General features: G+C 41.3%; 1 protein-coding gene across 1 annotated transcript in view; it reads left to right on the top strand.

Moving 5' to 3' along the window:
* The window catches only part of KCNH5 (potassium voltage-gated channel subfamily H member 5), a 160,209-nt gene that overhangs the window by 91,463 nt on the left and 51,376 nt on the right, over positions 1 to 17,370 (top strand). The window contains exon 8 of the mRNA XM_056347502.1: positions 16,111 to 16,310. Coding sequence (XP_056203477.1) covers positions 16,111 to 16,310 — 200 coding nt within the window. The remainder of the gene's footprint in view (positions 1 to 16,110; positions 16,311 to 17,370) is intronic.

The raw sequence follows: 17,370 nt of genomic DNA, 5'->3' as shown, positions 1-17,370 counted from the left end.
TTGATGGACCCGATCTCCTTCTGTGACAAGGTGACCCCAGTGGATGGTGGAAGGGCGGTGGGTGTTGTCCCCCCTGGACCTCAGTACAGCCTTTGACGCCGTTCCCCGCAGCGTTCTGCTGGAGAAAGGGGCAGCGGGTGGCCGGGCCGGGGGTGCTGCTCGCTGGGTGAAAAGCCGGCTGAGGGCCGAGCCCAGAGCGTGGTGGGGAATGGGGTCACCTCCCGCTGGCGGCCGGGCACAGGGGGTGTCCCCAGGGCTCGGCGCTGGGGCCAGGCCTGTTGCGGGGCTTTGTCCCGGTCTGGGCGAGGGGTCGAGGCTCCCGCGGTCAGTGTGCGGGGGGCACCGGGCTGGGGGCAGCGCTGACCTGCCGGGGGGCAGGGGGCTCTGCAGGGGGGGCTGGGCAGGCCGTGCGAGGGGCCCGGGCCAGTGGTGTGAGGGTCACCCCGGCCCCGCGCCGGGCCCTGCCCCTGGGTCACACCAGCCCCCGGCAGCTGGGGCAGGGGGCTGGGAGCTGCCTGGGGGGAAAGGGCCTGGGGGGGGCGGTCAGTGGCCGGCTGGGCATGAGCCCCCAGCGTGCCCGGGTGGCCGAGGGGGCCAGCAGCATCGTGGCTTGTGTCTGAAGCGGCGTGGCCGGCAGGGCCGGGGCAGTGCCCGTCCCCCTGCGCTGGGCACCGGTGGGGCTGCACCTCGGATGGCGGGTTCAGCGTTGGGCCCCTCACTGCGGGAGAGCCATGGAGGGGCTGGAGCGTGTCCGGAGCCGGGCAGGGGCTGGGGAAGGGGCTGGGGCACCAGGCTGATGGGGGGCGGCTGGGGGAGCTGGGGGGGTTGAGCCTGGAGAAGAGGAGGCTGGGGGGGGACCTTCTGGCTCTGCAGCTGCCTGGCAGGGGCTGTAGGCAGGTGGGGTCAGTGTCTTCTCCCAGATGAGGAGTGATGGGACAAGAGGCAATGGCCTCGGGCTGTGCCAGGGGAGGTTTAGGTTGGGTATCAGGAAGAATTTCTTCACCAAAAGGGTGGTCAAGCACTGGCACAGGCTGCCCAGGGAGGTGGTGGACGCACCATCCCTGGAGGTATTTAAAAGACGTGTAGATGTGGTGCTTGGGGACATGGTTTAGTGGTGGGCTTGGCAGTGCTAGTTAATGGTTGGATTCAACGATTTCAAAGGTCTTTTCCAACCTAAAAAATTTTACAGTTCTGTAAAGTTTTCCGATCTTGGCCAGTATTAATAGAAGGAGAAAATGTTATGAAAAAAAAATTTTTACCCCTGTTATTCCAATGAAACCAGGCTGCAAGGGCTAGACCATAGATTACTTTTTATGGAGGTGTGCGAAGCTGAGGAGTTGGTGAAAGCAAGGTGCACTGTATAAATTCTTCAGAAAAATCCAGGGATGGAGAAATACGGAGTAATTTTTTACAGTGTCATGGCAGCCAGCTCTACCCAGAGGAGGCATCTTATTAATTAAGTTAAATAAATAGGAATAACATTGAGTAAAATGAAGAAAAACAGCTTAGAGTGATGTCAGGTGAGGGGCAGCTAAGCTTCTAGAAACAAAAAATATGCTATTATCACTTCTGGAAGACTTCAGCAAAGGCTGAAAGAATATGTGGAAAGGAAGAAGAAATGGAGGCAATTTATCAGAAAGTGAAAGAAATTGTGATGGAAATTTATTCAGATAATATGGAAAGTATTCAGAAAACCCCTTAGTTTTGTTGAAAATGTATTTTTATTGAAAACGACATATTTTGAAGAAAAAATATACACAACATTTTTGTCTTACTTTCCAACTAGTATGTCCCTGTTTTCAAGATAACAGAGAAGTCTGTTGCTTATGCTTTTATTGTGCTGTTTAGATATTTTTTTTTAAACTAGAAAGAAACTGGGGAAAAATCTTTCTCTTTGTTTTCTGCTGGAAAGGTTGTTTTAAAATGAGTGGAAATGTTACTTTGTTTTTAAGACTTCACTTTGATGATGGAAAAAGTAGACTATGGTACAGACATTGTGTTTCTACTTTCACAACTACAAATTCAGATTAAGAAAACCCACAGATGTTACTTTCTCTCATTTTTTTTGCTAAACTTTATCCTATTTCTGTAAAAAAAACCCAGATAAATAATAAAATGGGGAATAATAATTTTTAAAACCAACAAATTTATCAATTTTACAAAATATTTCATTCTCAGTTTTCCAATGAAAAATAGAACAGAGAAATTAAGTAACAAAATTGAATAATATATCTTTCTTTGTAAAATGTATGCATAAATGTCAAATACAGAGTGGTTGTAATATTATTACTGTTATTACTAGCACTACTCTTACTACTAATTCTTACTATGAATAGACATGAAGAAAATTAAAATAGCTTCCCAAAGGCCTTTGCCCTGCCTTTGGGAAATTTTCGATACAGATTCTCAGTGGACATGATAGACATACCTGTTTATTGCTGACCCTAAAACTTACTAACATCAGCAGCTACTTTCCGTTGACCTCAGTGAATTATGGACCAAAACCTCTGGGAAAAATGAGTTCAGATTAATATCATTAAGTACCAAAGCCGGTTAGCTTGCTAATTTGATTCAAAGTATTTTTATTTAGCTTAGGTAAATATGTTTTGATGTTATGCTTACTAGTATATACTTGCAGGAATAAACACTTGCATAAAATGAGAAATATGTGAAAGATTGTTTCTCCCAAGCCATCATTAGAGGAGATGAAGAGGCTCTGCTACATAGATAACAAATCTGAATGCCTGCAAAGATTAAAGGAGATACTTGCAATTTGGTCAAACAGCTGTGGGGAATAAAATGAACTCTGTTGGGATCACGTTTGCAAAACTGAATAAAAAATGTAAGGACAACAGCTTTGCAAAGGTAACTACAATTGATAGTTCAGTATAAAATTAATGTACCATACTGCAGAGGCTTGGGAATAAGCAGACTAGAAGACCTGGAAAGTTGTGCTAATATAAATGGCTTGACTTTCATTTTCATTGGGTTTGAAAACTTCATCCTGCGAGGCTTACAACAGTTTCTTACAGAAGTAATCAGTGGTAGGAACAACTGAATGTGTATGATACCTGCAGGTATGAATAGCACTGGCTGGTTTAGGTCATTAATGCAGAGGGACCAAAAAACCTGAGAATACTCTCAAACTCCCTATTCCATGTACAATTCCTATTCTATGTATAATTTAAGATGTCATTGCCCCTAGCAAAGGAGATTAATGGCATACCCGCCCAGTTATTAGTGCCTTGTAACAGCTGAGAAGCAACTGAGGATGCTTCATATATTGGCAAAATAAGTGTGGGGAGAAACACTGCAGTAATTCCTTCAGCTATCAGCATATGAACAAAAAACATCAAAGGCATCAAGACCGCTTAAATTAACCTACCGCGTTCATAGCTGATCTCCCTGTTACTTGAATAGGCAACAGCTGCTCAGTGTCATTAATGGCATGTGTGACACTGGGATTGCCAAACTGGAGGGTCAGACATGTATTTTAGAAATTAATCCTTACTCTTGCTGCTAAAGCGTTAATATTCAAGGGACAGCCCATAATAGTTATAAATGTTGTGTCACATCTTTACATTTTTATTCTGTGAATTCTCTCATTTATTTTCACTGGACTTTTAGGGTTGGCTTAGTCACTCTGGGATAAAATCCAAGGATGAACAGCTTTGCCTATGTTTTCCCTGCTCCTGCTTGTAGTAGAAAGATGATAAAATCTTCCCAATTACTGGGACCTAAGCCATGGTACTAACATAAACCTAAAAAAATGTAAGAAACAGTGCAATTTTGCCCAGATGTTTTTTATTCTTTACCTCGTAGTTCTATCTAAGTGCAGCTTTTCTCCTTTGTGCTGCAGGTCTTTTTTCTGCTTAATCCTGAAATTAGAGTTTCTGGTTTGATATAGCAGTCCCACCACAGAAGCTATTGTGAAAAGGACAGATGAAATTCAGTGTCAGTACATGTAAATCAACACACGTAGGCAAAAAATAGCTAGCTATACCTATACAATAATGGTTTCTAAATTAGCAGTTACCACTCAAGGAAAGACATCTGACTGTTACTGTAGATAGTTCCCTGAAAATATCAGTGCAATATTCAGTGCCAGTCAAAAAAAGGTAAATATAATTTCTAGGCATGTAATTGAAATGCATGTTGTTGCACCACAATGCACAGTTCTACAACAGGATTTTGTAAGACTGAAACGGGTGTCTAAAAGGTGACAAGCATGAAGCATGGAGTGACTTTCTCAGAAGGAGAGATCAAATAGATAAGGCCTTTTCACAACTGAGAAAATGCGGTGGAGGATGGCTTACAAAAATCAAGAGTGGTGCATAGGAGGTGGAGAGGATTACTCACTGTCTCAGAAGGGGAGCTGGGGGTGGCCAATATAAAGGCTAGGGCCACTAGACTTGTAGAATAGCACAACAAAATACTTTGTCACGTAAGATTGTGGCAAGAAAAAACAGAAATGAATCTGTGGAGAGGATTAAATATTCCTGGTGGAGACGTCTGGTCGGTGGCTAATACCTACCATGGTCTGGATGCAGTGGGCAGTTTAGAAATTTAGAATTTAGAAATGGGTTTGTGGAAATCTGGAAGGAGTAGCCCAGGGCAGAGGTGCCCTGTACACCCTCTTTCTCATATTTTTATCCTGGAATGGGCTGCAGAGGAAGGGTTTTGGTTTAGCTGGCCAGTTGGTGTGATGCTGCGTGCCACTTCTGTCGCTGTGCACATCTCTTTACAGCAAGAACACCATCATTCCAAAGAGAGTAACATCACTGCAGCATCCAAGAGCAGAAGTAGTGGATTTTAGTGAAACAGACATTTTAAAAATGCTACAAAACAACTGCAAGGATGTCAAAGGAAAGTAATAAAATGCACTCAATTATTCGCCTCAGATACTCTACAGACGTCAGTGTAATTTCATTGACTTCAGTGAAATTAGTGTTAATGTAGGAATGGAAATGCAGCAAATCTAATTCCAGCATCTCCTTCCTGGAATAGTGAGCAAGAAAACAGAGAGGTAATCAGATAGATACAAGTGCTGATCAGAAGGAGTTGGACAGAGAGGAGGAAAGATCCAGATGCTGCTGCCAGGAAATAAAGGCACTTTTCCAGTCTCACATAGTCATGGAGAGTTCAGCAATACATGCACAGAGGCTGAAATGAAAGCCAGACTTGTTTTGTTTGTTTTAGTTTGCCAATGTATGCAATCTTTTGTTCTGTTGAATATTCTCAAACCACTTCTACCAGGAGAGCATCAATGACTAGTAATGCTTCCAGCAGGGTTTTTATTCTTGGTATTATGGAGAAAGGAGTGAAGGAGAGCTGTGGTGGTGGAAAGAGGTGGAGGTACTGTGCTTCATACAGCGTTTAGACAGCTCTTGTTTCATTTGAAAACATGTCTGCTTGTAACCTGTGGAGTGATGATGTGCAGTTATTACTCTTGGGGTTTGTGATCCTCTGATAGACAATGCAAAAATATATTTAGGGTGCTGCCTGCCATTTTGCCATGCCATTGCTCTTCAGCAGAACAGTTGCACTTGCAAAGGTGAATGTGGACAGCATCTTCCTAGGACCATATACGTTCTCTCAAGTGTCATAAAAACTACCCAAATATACTGGGATTCAAATTGACATTGTGTAGGAGACTAAACCCTCTCACTGAGTGCATTCACACTAGTATCTTCCCCAAAGAAGTCACTTCTCTGCTGGTGAGAAGTGGCTTCATGGTGGGTGGTGAGTGACAGCAAAGCCACAGACCTGTGACCAAAAACATGGTCCCATTGATGTGTCAGGGCTGGGGGAATGGATGTACTTTGAATATGTAAAGGGTTAATTAATAGTGCTGAGTGCTAAATTAAGAGACCAACATTTTCCTCCCCCCTCCTCCCAGAAGGATGCAGTAGAAAGTGGCACACTTGATTTCATAGAGTATAAAAGTGGGAAACGTGCTTGTTTTTGCAGTTAGGTTTCACTTGGTTATTGACTGTTTTACAAGACAACCACCGAGGAAGCTCTGAAGGAGCTGTCAGGCTCAGTGACAGCTCAGCATCTGCCACTGTTAAATAAATACTGCAATGAAGGACAGGTTCCCAAAGTGGATAATCAAAGCAGAGTAAAGTTAATTCACCTTGAAAGCCTGAAATTATTAGTGTGATTTTTTTATTTTTTTTTTTAGACAAAACCAGCATCATTCCAACAAACCCTGAGAGGTCCAGCCCTGAGCAGCAGCCTGCCCAGGCGTTGCCTTTAGTGGGAGTGGGGAGCAGGCTTCACAGCGGCCATGTGCACAAATGCTCTGATAACATGGAAACCTGGTGCTAATAAATTGGGCAATAAGGGGTTTGCATTGGCCCTGATTACTAGCAGTGTGCTAGGAACTCATGGTTTGGTTCTGTGGAAAATATTCCATTAAAATATAGATTTGTGTGTGTGTGAAGATAATGAATGTTCCGTTTTTTCTTAAGCTGTTAAGACATTTTTTGCATCAAAATGGGATTTTCTTCCATTGTTCAACTTTCAAAGGTTTAAAATCAAAAGACTGGAGGAAAAATGTTTAGCTATGAATTATTTTAGCTTTATAAAACCTGGAGGTGAATTGTTTCAACTTTTTGTGGAATTGTATTTTTCCCCCCCTTGGTTTTAGTGCAAACACTTCAGGGAAGGCAGGCAAATTTAATTTGAGATAGTCTGTCAGCATCACATAGAAAATTCAGGTTAACAAAATTTTGCTCAGCTCTGTCCAGAGATGCTGAATTTGCAGGACTGAGAATTAGAGGGAAGGTGGTTCTGTAGATGACTTAGATGGGTAAGAAACATTATCGTTCAGTTCAATGAGGCCAGTTTTGTAGACATTTTACAAAGCAGAATTATTATGAAAATAACAGGATGCAAACATGACCTCCAAATTTGAAGCTTTTCATATTAACAGGCAAGTACTTTATTTTGTTCCTTTTATTCCTAAAAATACCCTATAATTACATACAAAAATCTATCCTCACACAGAGTTCAGGCTGCTGAATTAAAATACAGAAAGAAGGAACTACCAAACAGAAGCCGCATTGCTTTACCTGCGTTTGCTCTCATTATTTTCAGGTGAATCTTGTATAAGCATGCACTGTTAATGCTAACAGGTGTGTTTACCACACTTCTCAAGGCTACGCCTGTGTTTTATGTTTGGAATCATTTGTCTAATTGTCCCAAATCCATTCTTATTAATTGGGCTGAGATAAAAATTGAATGTTTAATTAAATGAATAAGCAAAGTTAGATTTGAAAGAAGTAGAAAGCATGAGCAGATTAGAAGACTGAAAGGAAAATTAGCAGCTGCAGAGTCTGAGCCTATTCATATTGTATGTTCACCTTTACACTTACATACAGGTGTATCATATGTACATATGTGTATGTATATATGTGTATTTGTGAGTATCTAAAACACACCAACACGTAGATTTATACAATAGAAACTTTTACACTGGCATATGCAGAAAGAAATAACAAAGGAACAGAGAGCTAGAGACATATTTTAGTGCGGTCCAGTACTTTGAAGGTGTGTTTACAAATTTCCTATTATATTTTAACAAGACAGGCAATTTAGATGGTGTTCCTTAGTGTGCAAGTGATGTTCTGGCGTCTTGCCTCCAGCAACATTGCTATCCTGGGTTCATCTTTAACGTGACAAGAGCTTGGTGTCCCACTAAAAAATTCCCTTAAAAATATTAAAGAAAAAAAATCAACAACAGAAAAAAACCCTCACAGCTCAAATCCAACAACAAGCTGTCAAATTGTTTCACACTTGTAATACTGACAGCTGCCAACTTTGCTCAGAGAACTTTTTTTTGGAGATGATCCTTTTGGTTCCTGTGCTTCCGTTCAGTAGTGCTGGAGACCCTTTGCATCTTGTGCTTGTTACTGGTGACAGTTTTGACACGGTGAGGAGGGCACATGGGGTGGGTTTGGTCCACAGGTGTCAGCACTGGCCAATAATAACAGTAAAGACAGCACCCTGGGAAAGCACCTTTCTTATTTCTTTGATGGAGAAAGGAAAGAGAAAGATTTATGTGATGGGTAGATGATTGTATGACAGGCACAATTCAGATTTTTCGGAAATACTAGAGAGATTTGCATGGAAATGAGGCAATGTTGAAGATAACATTCAATGTGGAGAAAATGATAAATAAGGAATGAAGCGAAGTGCTAGAGGCATGGGGTTGCTGGCATTTATGGTGAACATAATTCTCATGTATTCTGGTCACCTTATGCCTGTTCACTTTCCTTCTGCCCTCACGTAATTTCTTTAGGGAAGTGATTGTATTGTAATTAACATTTACCACTGCACAGGACTTCATGCAGCATGTGAAATGCTGGGTTTGGTAAGGAGGTGATGAATTTCTGAAGAAACAGGAATGACGAAGCATTAGTATAAGAAATGCTTTAGCTCATTTCCCTAGTTAGCTATTCTCTGTGTTTGTCATACCATTCTTATAAATGGAAACTTAAATATTCCTCCCCCAATTTTGTCACCACTGAAAGCTGTGACGCATTAAACCAACTTCCACTGCATATGAAATACGTAGAAAAAGTCCTAACTCTGAGCTTCTTACTCCAGAGCTCTTAGGGAAAAAGTTTCCAGGATTAAGGCCCCATAACTACAAGATACGGGTTTTTCAGGCAAAGTGAGGTTTTGCCACTCAGTTAACACAGGGTAATGCTATTTGCCCTGCTGCCTGTTGTGTAATTGCAGCCATTTTCCAGGCTGTGCCTTCCCATAAGATGCCTAACACCTTGAATAATATTGTGAGGGAGAAGCAGACTCTAGCAGACCGAAGACACGTAAAGCTTTCAAGTTGAAAGAAAATGCAGGAAATTGCACCCAGATGCCAAGAGGAGACCACTGAACCTGCGCTGGGCTGTATTTCTGATGGCTAGCACTGTTTCTCAGGTGAATGAACAGAGTGACCTAGTAACACGGGGTGGCTGTGGTAGGGGATGCTGAGCAGGGACGATGTTGCGTGTGAACTGTGATTTCAGGTTGCTTAGCATCTGCATCCTCAGACCCAGGCAGCCCTTGGCCCCTCATCCTCGGGGGGGGCAGGTGTAATTTTGTTGTCTATGCCGTTGAGTAACCTTAGTCAGCTTCAGCTCGTGTCCATCGCTTCATCATGGCTAGAAGCCAAACACACTGTTAGCTGGGAACAATGGTAGCCTTAATTTAAGACTATGTTTTACAGTACCAATTCAGCCAGTCTTGGATTGCAACTGCATGCAAAACTGTAGCTAGTCAGCTCATCACATTTGCTTGTTGGAGAGGCATTGGAGCTTTAAAGTAAACATTTTCCATTAGCTAAGTGCTCTCATGAAAAAAGCTCCCAATTCCACTAATAAAAATTAGTGACTCTACAAGTGTAGTTGAAAGCCCTTATTTTCCTAAAAATTTATGCACAAAGTATGCAAAATGCCTAACTGCCTCCAAAGCAGCTGTTCTACTCTGCTGCGCAAAGTGTGTCCCCTATAAAGGGAAGAACAGAGAGGGTGAATTTCTACAGTTTACTACTGATGATCTTCCTAATTACATAATTATTTAGTTCTCGTCAAACAAATTTCTCGTCACTGTTAACAAGGATTTTACAGACCTGTCTTTATTATCATTATCCTCTTAATTTAGTGTTTGCATTACTATAGTGTCAGGAAGGTTGTTGGGTCAGGAAAAAAGGGGTGAATGTCAGCTGGACCCATGGAGGAGCTGTGCATCTTCTGTGAGTGCAGTATGGGATACAGGAATGCATGGATGGCCACCACCTTGTTGCCCTGGCCGTATGGAACATATGTCTCAGGCACTGTATGTAGAGCCTATAGGCCACAGTGATGATACAATCAGACTGGCCATGGTGTGCATTCACCTAGACACAATTGCATCCAACTGCCCCCTGATTTCAGTGGTCAGATGATTTTGGTGAGAAGTTCAGAGCTGAAGTTCACTGCTGAATCCAGACCTTTGCCCATTACCTTCTCCTCTGCAAAGTGGGCATAACAATGCATTGTTGGGGCTTAAGGGAGGACAAATACCTTGGATTATGTGGCATGGGACAGTACACTGATAAGACTGCAGGGGTAACTGAAGGAAAGATTTTGTTTTTACTTTGGGTACTTTTGGAAGTAAAATTTGAAAGCTAGTACGTTCTGGTGTTGATGTCTCCTCCCTGTAAATGGAGAGTAGTTGTATTTAGGACACTGAACACTGATGTGAAACTGATGTCAGCATTACTGGAGTAGGGGAGTGTATTTTAACAGCACAATATTTACTGGGGCCAAGGATTCAAAATCAAAATTGACCTTTTAAAGACCTGTAAAATCATGGGGTTGTGTGGGTGCTTTCATTAGCACAGTTGGCAGGCAGGTCTGTGTCTGCACGGTGGAGGTGGGAGGCTGAGGCTGCGGGGCAGGATGGCGCAGGCATCAAAAAAGTGCTATGAAACAGTGAAAGGGAGGGGGATTAGAAGGTTTATTTTCTTCCAAGTAATACGCTTTGTTGAATAAGGTTGATGGATTGGGAGAAAGCTGTTTATTGCGGTGGACTGCAGCTCAGCGAGGCTGTAGGACTTAGGAGACGGACAGTGCACTGTTGCTGCCAGGTGTTGCACCCAACAGTGCCTGCAAGCGTTTTGCAATATAATCAAATGTGTTAAAAGTGAGGTGGGAAGAAGTAACAAAACACTGCTCAGCTTTTAAAATAAAAAAATCAGATATTTGAGTTACTGGGCTTATGTCTAATTCTGTCTAGTATAGATATATTTGAGTTTGCATCAAATGTCTCCTGAATGATCTAGCTTTAATATTAATCTAATGGCTTTACAGGAATACCTAATTCCAAAAATTCATTGAAGAAGTTGCAGCTAGCCTCAGCATGCGAAAGTTAATATCCGTATTTTCCCAGGATAGAATAATTTAGGTTGGAAAAGACCTTTAAGATCAAGTCCAATCATTAATCCAGCACTACCAAGCCCACCACTGCACCATGTCCCTAGAGCACCACATCTACATGTCTTTTGAATACCTCCAAGGATGTTGCCACAACCACCTCCTTGGGCAGCCTGTTCCAATGCCTGACCACCCTTTCAGTGAAGAAATTTTTCTTAATATCCAATCTAAACCTCCCCTGGTGCAACTTGAGATCATTTCTTGTCTTATCGCTTGTTACTTGGGAGAAGAGACTGACACCCACATCTCTAATCTTCTTTATAATTACAGTTTAGAGGCATATTGTATATGCTTAGATTAGTAATACTTTAACACAGAGCAGGCCATAGGGAAAATTAGGTCTCTCAATCAAGCCTTTAGTTCCTAAAGGCAGATATTCCTATCTGGACATATTTAGCATATGGTCAGGATACTAAGAGATCTGAAATGTTATGGGATAATTTAGGTAACTCTGAGTCACATTTTTTTAGAAAGTTCCTTGTTTTTAAACAGACAAAAAGATTTATGTAACACTATTGCTAAATCATTCAAAAATGTTTTAAGTATTTACAAATATAGTAACACGCATTTTATATTAAAAAATATATAACACTTACCCTTGTGTATAATTTAGGGGAGATTTTTCAACACTGAAGAGTAAAAATAAAAATTAGAATAAAGTTGAACCACCTACCTCCCCTTTAGGACTGAGAAAAAATATTTCTGCATCATTATATCAAATTGATCTCTATGAAAAGACTATGAAGTCTCTCTAAAACTGTTCCAGATTTACACACACAATTAAGTAAATGAATGCTGCATGACTGTAGGAACATAACAGGAAAGATCTGGAGAAATGCAAGTCATTAAAGAGAAGGTGAATAAATGCAGTTTGACCTAACCAGTCATTTCAAGAAATTGGGTAATTTTACCTTCAACCTTTGTCCCATCATAGAATCACAGAATGGTTTGGGTTGGAAGGGACCTTAAAGGCCATCTAGTTCCACCCCTCTGCCATGGGCAGGGACCCCTTCCAGCAGACCAGGTTGCTCCAAGCCCCATCCAGACTGGCCCTGAGCACCCCCAGGGATGGGGCATCCACTGCTGCTCTGGGCAGCCTGTGCCAGTGCCTCATCAACCTCACAGTGAGATTTTCTTCCTAATATCTAATGTAAATCTACCCTCTTTCAGTTTAAAGCCATTATCCCTTGTTCTATCTCTTCGTTTTCTTGTAAAAAGTCCCTCTCCAGCTTCCTTGTCGGCCCCTTTAGGTACCAGAAGGCTGCTACAAGGTCTCCCCGGAGCCTTCTCTTCTCCAGGCTCAACAACTCCTTTCTTGTAAACAGACTAAATTGAACTATAGAGTGTGTATATACCTTTAGAGATTTCTTTAGAGGTTGTTTAAATCCTTTTATTGTCAAGAGAGGTACAGTATTTTATTTCCTTCAGAAGCTCGTACAAATGATCTTTACTGCCAGTGCCACCTGCCAAACATAATGAAAATACAGCAAAAGTGAAATGCCCTCAGTCATACTCCTCTGCCATTTTTTTTTTTTTTTAATGTGAAGGGTAAGGTTCACACTTGGCACTTCAATATTTGCTCATTAAATAGGGGTGCTCTGAGAGATCTTTGTTTGTTAATTACAAGCACTAAGGGTCATTGATGGAAAGCCTTAGACGTTTTGAGGCTGAGAAAGGCAACAGCAGCGTTAGATGCTCGCCAGCATGTGCTTGTGTACGTGCCTGCATGTGTGCAACTGTGCACAGGGGATCCCACGTGCTCTGGAGGTGGTTGGTTCACTGAGCTGAGACACCTTTGCCAACTGAGGAGCAGATCTAGCTCACCTGTCTGTTTTGTCCCACCTCTGATGTATTTGCAGCTAATGCAATTATGCCAGCTTGAAGTTCAGTGGGGAAGAGCAAAGGCAGGTACCTTGTATTTTCAAGGGACCCTAACCTCTTCTCTTTAGACCCTCCCAAGCAGAGGACCCTTTCCCTGTAGAGGAGTGTCATAGCAGATGCAAATGCAATGCAAATTATTTTATTTATATATTTATTATTTCATTATCTGTGCAAACTTGTTTTGTTCCGTACCAAGACCTGCAAACCCATAAATACTAGTGGTTTTTTTAAAGTGACCCCCTTTTCTAGGTATCATATAGAGAACAGGGACGGGGGGTTGATTTGCAGAGAGGTGGATTTTCCATGTCAAATTATGAAAAATGTGCTGTCCCCAAAAAAACAGCCAACTGGTTCCAGCAGCTGCCAGCGGTGGCGTAGGGAAGCACCATGAGTGAGGATAGTCTTTGAGGCACAGCTTCAAAGCTGCAAAGATCTAAGGTTCCCTTTAAATGTTTGCCAGAGGCCCTCCATGCAGAAACCTGTAAGGGAAGTGGAATATTTAGATGTCTTTACCATTTCCAGTAGGAGACAAATGATTTCCAACCGAGGAATAATGCTGTTTTGCCTGTGCGCACTCTATCGCATGTAGGCTTGTGAATTCTGGTGTAGTGAGGTACTGTTGGGTAATGGTTTCAGCAATTTTGCAGGCTTAATCCAATGACTTATTCTGTCCTTTATTTCTTGAACAAACATAATCTTTTTAAGTAGAGTGTTCCAGGACCCCTATATTGGGAGATAAAGAACTACATTTTCTCTTCTGGCCGTGTGCTTTCTACAAATTGTCTCTACCAAAGAGCCATTTTTTTTGCAGAGGAGATAACATGTGCCAGTTGCTTCAGGCAAGCTGTTTTCACTATGGCATTCTTAGCTGTTTCCAGCCTGGCTGGTGTCAGAGTTGTATCTCTCTTTTCTCAGCCTTACAGAGCACTGTGCCACATTTCCAATCAGCGTGTCATCTGTGTCATTTGCATGGCCAGTTGTATGCATTGTAATTGCATGTGCAGTCCAGCTGTAGTTACAGGCTTGCATAAATTTTACTTATGCAGACAGGCAGTGTTCTGGGGACAGTTATGGCTTCTCTCTACATTTATAGTCACAGTAATTTGTATGTGCATCTAACATGAGAGGGCAAGACAAGAGATGTTGTACACTCACATACCTGATGAGCTGAGTTCATGATAAATCAACAACAGTTCTTCAGAAGGATAAGGGATGTTGCACTTAGAAGAAGTGATACTTCATCAAGTTTGTCCTACTACAAAAGTCCAAATGAGCAGAGAAAGCTGAAAAAAAGAAGAAAGAAAAAAGTCAGGTGGCATTCATCCATCTAGACTTTTTTATAGTTCACATACTCTTATACTGTGAGTGTTGATATGTAACTGAATGGATACAGAGGTAGAGAAAACCTTTCAGTGTGATATGATACAGCAATCAGTAAAGCAAGGAAAAAATCCTGCTCTTGCAAAAAGCTTTATTTCTGGACTTTACATACTGTATTGATCTGTTGTGTTTTCTAAAACCTGGTGTTCATCTTTGATGCACATTGTGTGACCTTGTTTGATATGATCTGGTGTGTTGAGATGGAAAATCCTAAGACTGATAAAACAATGAATGTCATATTTCTGATGAACTTCAGCATCTAATTTTTGCATGGATGTAGTAAAAAGCACCATGAGAAATGAAAGTAATTTTTTTCTTTTAGGAAACACCATGTTTCTTAAAAAATGCCACCTCTCAAATAGGGGGATGAACAATAGTAAATTAGTATGAAACAGTGGTAAATTAGTATGAAAAAAAGTGAGTTTTCTGGAATGAGGTAGAAATGTGTTGTGTAGAGGGAAGATATTATGCACCAAGAGATGGAAGGCATTTTTTCCTTTTGCAGTGGATTATTTCTTGCCATTTGTAGGCTGCAGTTGTTTTTCAAAAAAGCAATATGGAAATGCATAGCTGCATTCTGCTATAAAGTACCTCCGGGCAAAGATTATTAAAAATGTCAGGCACATTTCTGTGTATTTGATAATGTCAAGAGCAGAAATACTGCCACACATTGGTATTATGAGATATCAGAATAATTCTCTTTTCTGCAAAATCTGTAATACTGAATGGAAGGATGTCATTTTGGGCTTGCTTGCAAGCTTGTTTGGAGGAATAATTACATTGTAACTCAATAAGGCACCTTAAACTTGCTTGACTTTGAGCATCTTTCAGTCCACCACTAGTCAAGACAGAGCTAGTAAAGGTGTCCATTTCAGTTTTTGCTTAAATGCTTTGCCTAATGTAGGCTTCAGAAATTGACTGGTCCTCATCAAATAGTGCCCACTGTATTACACTTTTAATAGTACAGTGAGGTTGGTGCCTTTTTGGTTGGACAGGCTTACTTAAAACCTGTGATTTTCTTGAACATGAGAGGTCATTCTTTGGTGTTGCACAACTCAGCTGGCTGAGCATACCAGTAACGGTGGCATGTTTGGAAAGGGAGAATCAAGCTGGAAGAGAAGGTTTGAGGTAGTGCTTCCTACTCTGCTGTGTCCTTCTCCTGCCCTAGTAACATGCCCTCAACCAAGGGACTTTCTATTGTTCACTAATTGAATTTTTCTCCCTTTGGAATCATTAGTGATGGGCATCTAGAGTTGTCATGGCATACCCAAATCATCTGCTGGGGTTGGCTGTGAAATTGGGCTGTGAAATGCCACTCTGAATCTTTCTTGTGCGTATCTTGGCTGTGGACACAGGACCCCATTTGTACAGATATCTTTGCCAGGCTTCCCAAGTTCCTTTATTCTCAGTTTCATTTCTTCTTTGGGACTGAGGCCATTCGCTACTCATAGAATGTGCAAGCTGAGTCAATGTTACAGGAGGTCCACATGATTCTTCGGATAGTGCCTTCAAGGTTTACTGGCATGCTGAAGCTAGATTTTAAAATTAGTTTGGATTAGTATAGGATATAAAGCTAAAATGCACCGGCTGTTTTTAAATAACTCCATGTGTGGACATTATCTGTATGACTGATTTTGTAAATTAATGCACACTGAGTAGCTGTATGAGCTGTGTGGGTAAATTCAGTAAATAACTTTGTACATGTATGTGTGTGAGAGTGTGTGCATAAATAGAAATTTTCAGTTTACGCCTTTGCATTTGCAATAATTTGTAACCGTACATAATTTTTTTTACATTATCCTTGAATTATGATTAGCATTTACTGGAGCATACATATTTATTTTTAATTACTTTTGGTTTTTTTCAGCTCTTCTTTATGCAACTATTTTTGGAAACGTCACCACCATTTTCCAGCAAATGTATGCCAACACCAACCGATACCATGAGATGCTGAACAATGTGAGAGATTTCCTAAAATTGTATCAAGTCCCCAAAGGCCTTAGTGAAAGAGTCATGGATTATATTGTCTCAACCTGGTCCATGTCTAAAGGAATTGACACAGAGAAGGTATGAGTACATGAGGTAACAATTTAGATAGGAAGAGTCCATTATGTACTTTCTTTGAAAGAGGACTGTATAACAGCATATAACTTACTAACAATTTCTTAACTGCATGCTGCTCCATTATTACGTTTTGTTTGGATCAAAAATAGGGATGTTTTAAAAAGGACTGTTTTGCTGCTTTCCAAATATGCCTTTATTTTTCATTATGGTGTATGTTTACTGCTTCCCAGTCTTACTCTGCCTAAATATTAAATAATTTTAATGTATTTAACTATTGAAATCAACGGGAAATTGGTCTTCAAATTTGTCCGAGAACATAATTTGGTGTCTAACCTACATCAGTACTAGTCAGAAAAGTATTGGCATCTGTGAGTTGCAGTGAAATGAGTTTGTTTGGCTTGGACCTATGCTGATGCCCAGGACATCGACATGTCCATCAGCATAATTAGTATAGGATTTAATGGCAGTAGAGATTGATCTCCTTGAGCTAAAATCTCTCGACTAGAACGTAAGGCCTTTGGTAGGTAGATACAGAAAATGTGATGCTGCTGGCAGCCATGCAGGGTAGAAGTCCTACAGAACTTTAGCCCTCAGAAAGGACCGGTCATTTAAGTTTCTTCAAAAGCTGATTAAAGAAGAAGGTCGTCTTCGGAGAGTGATTCATTGTGTGCCAGGACAGACCATGTGAGTTGTCCTCAGTGCCTCTCTTTCTCCATGATATGTGCAGTAAGTCTGTATAGCCTTGGATATTTTAGAGAGCTGAAGTCAGATGGGAAGGTTTTCATCTGCAATACCTTGAGTGTAAGCAAGATATAACAGTTTTAGGTCTAGATTTTTGGTCAGTGGAGATCAGTGATGCTCCTGTGGCTTCTGTGGACCTGATATGCATCAGTTGAAATTAGGCTTTCAAGCTTCAGTTTCCATGAAGATTTCCCTCCTAAGAGCTTAAAAAGCAAGTGTCCAAGGGAGGGTGAGGAAGTTCATGGCAGATTAATATGTTAAAATGTCTAGTGCTTGCAGAGCTTTGAAGTTCTTGCTTCAGCTGAATCTAGTACAGAGTATG

Source organism: Falco biarmicus, chromosome 7 (genome assembly GCF_023638135.1).
Source record: "Falco biarmicus isolate bFalBia1 chromosome 7, bFalBia1.pri, whole genome shotgun sequence".
In the NCBI taxonomy this organism is placed as follows: domain Eukaryota; kingdom Metazoa; phylum Chordata; class Aves; order Falconiformes; family Falconidae; genus Falco; species Falco biarmicus.
Note: the sequence above shows the minus strand (reverse complement) of the source record. Positions and strands in the feature narration are given on the sequence as shown.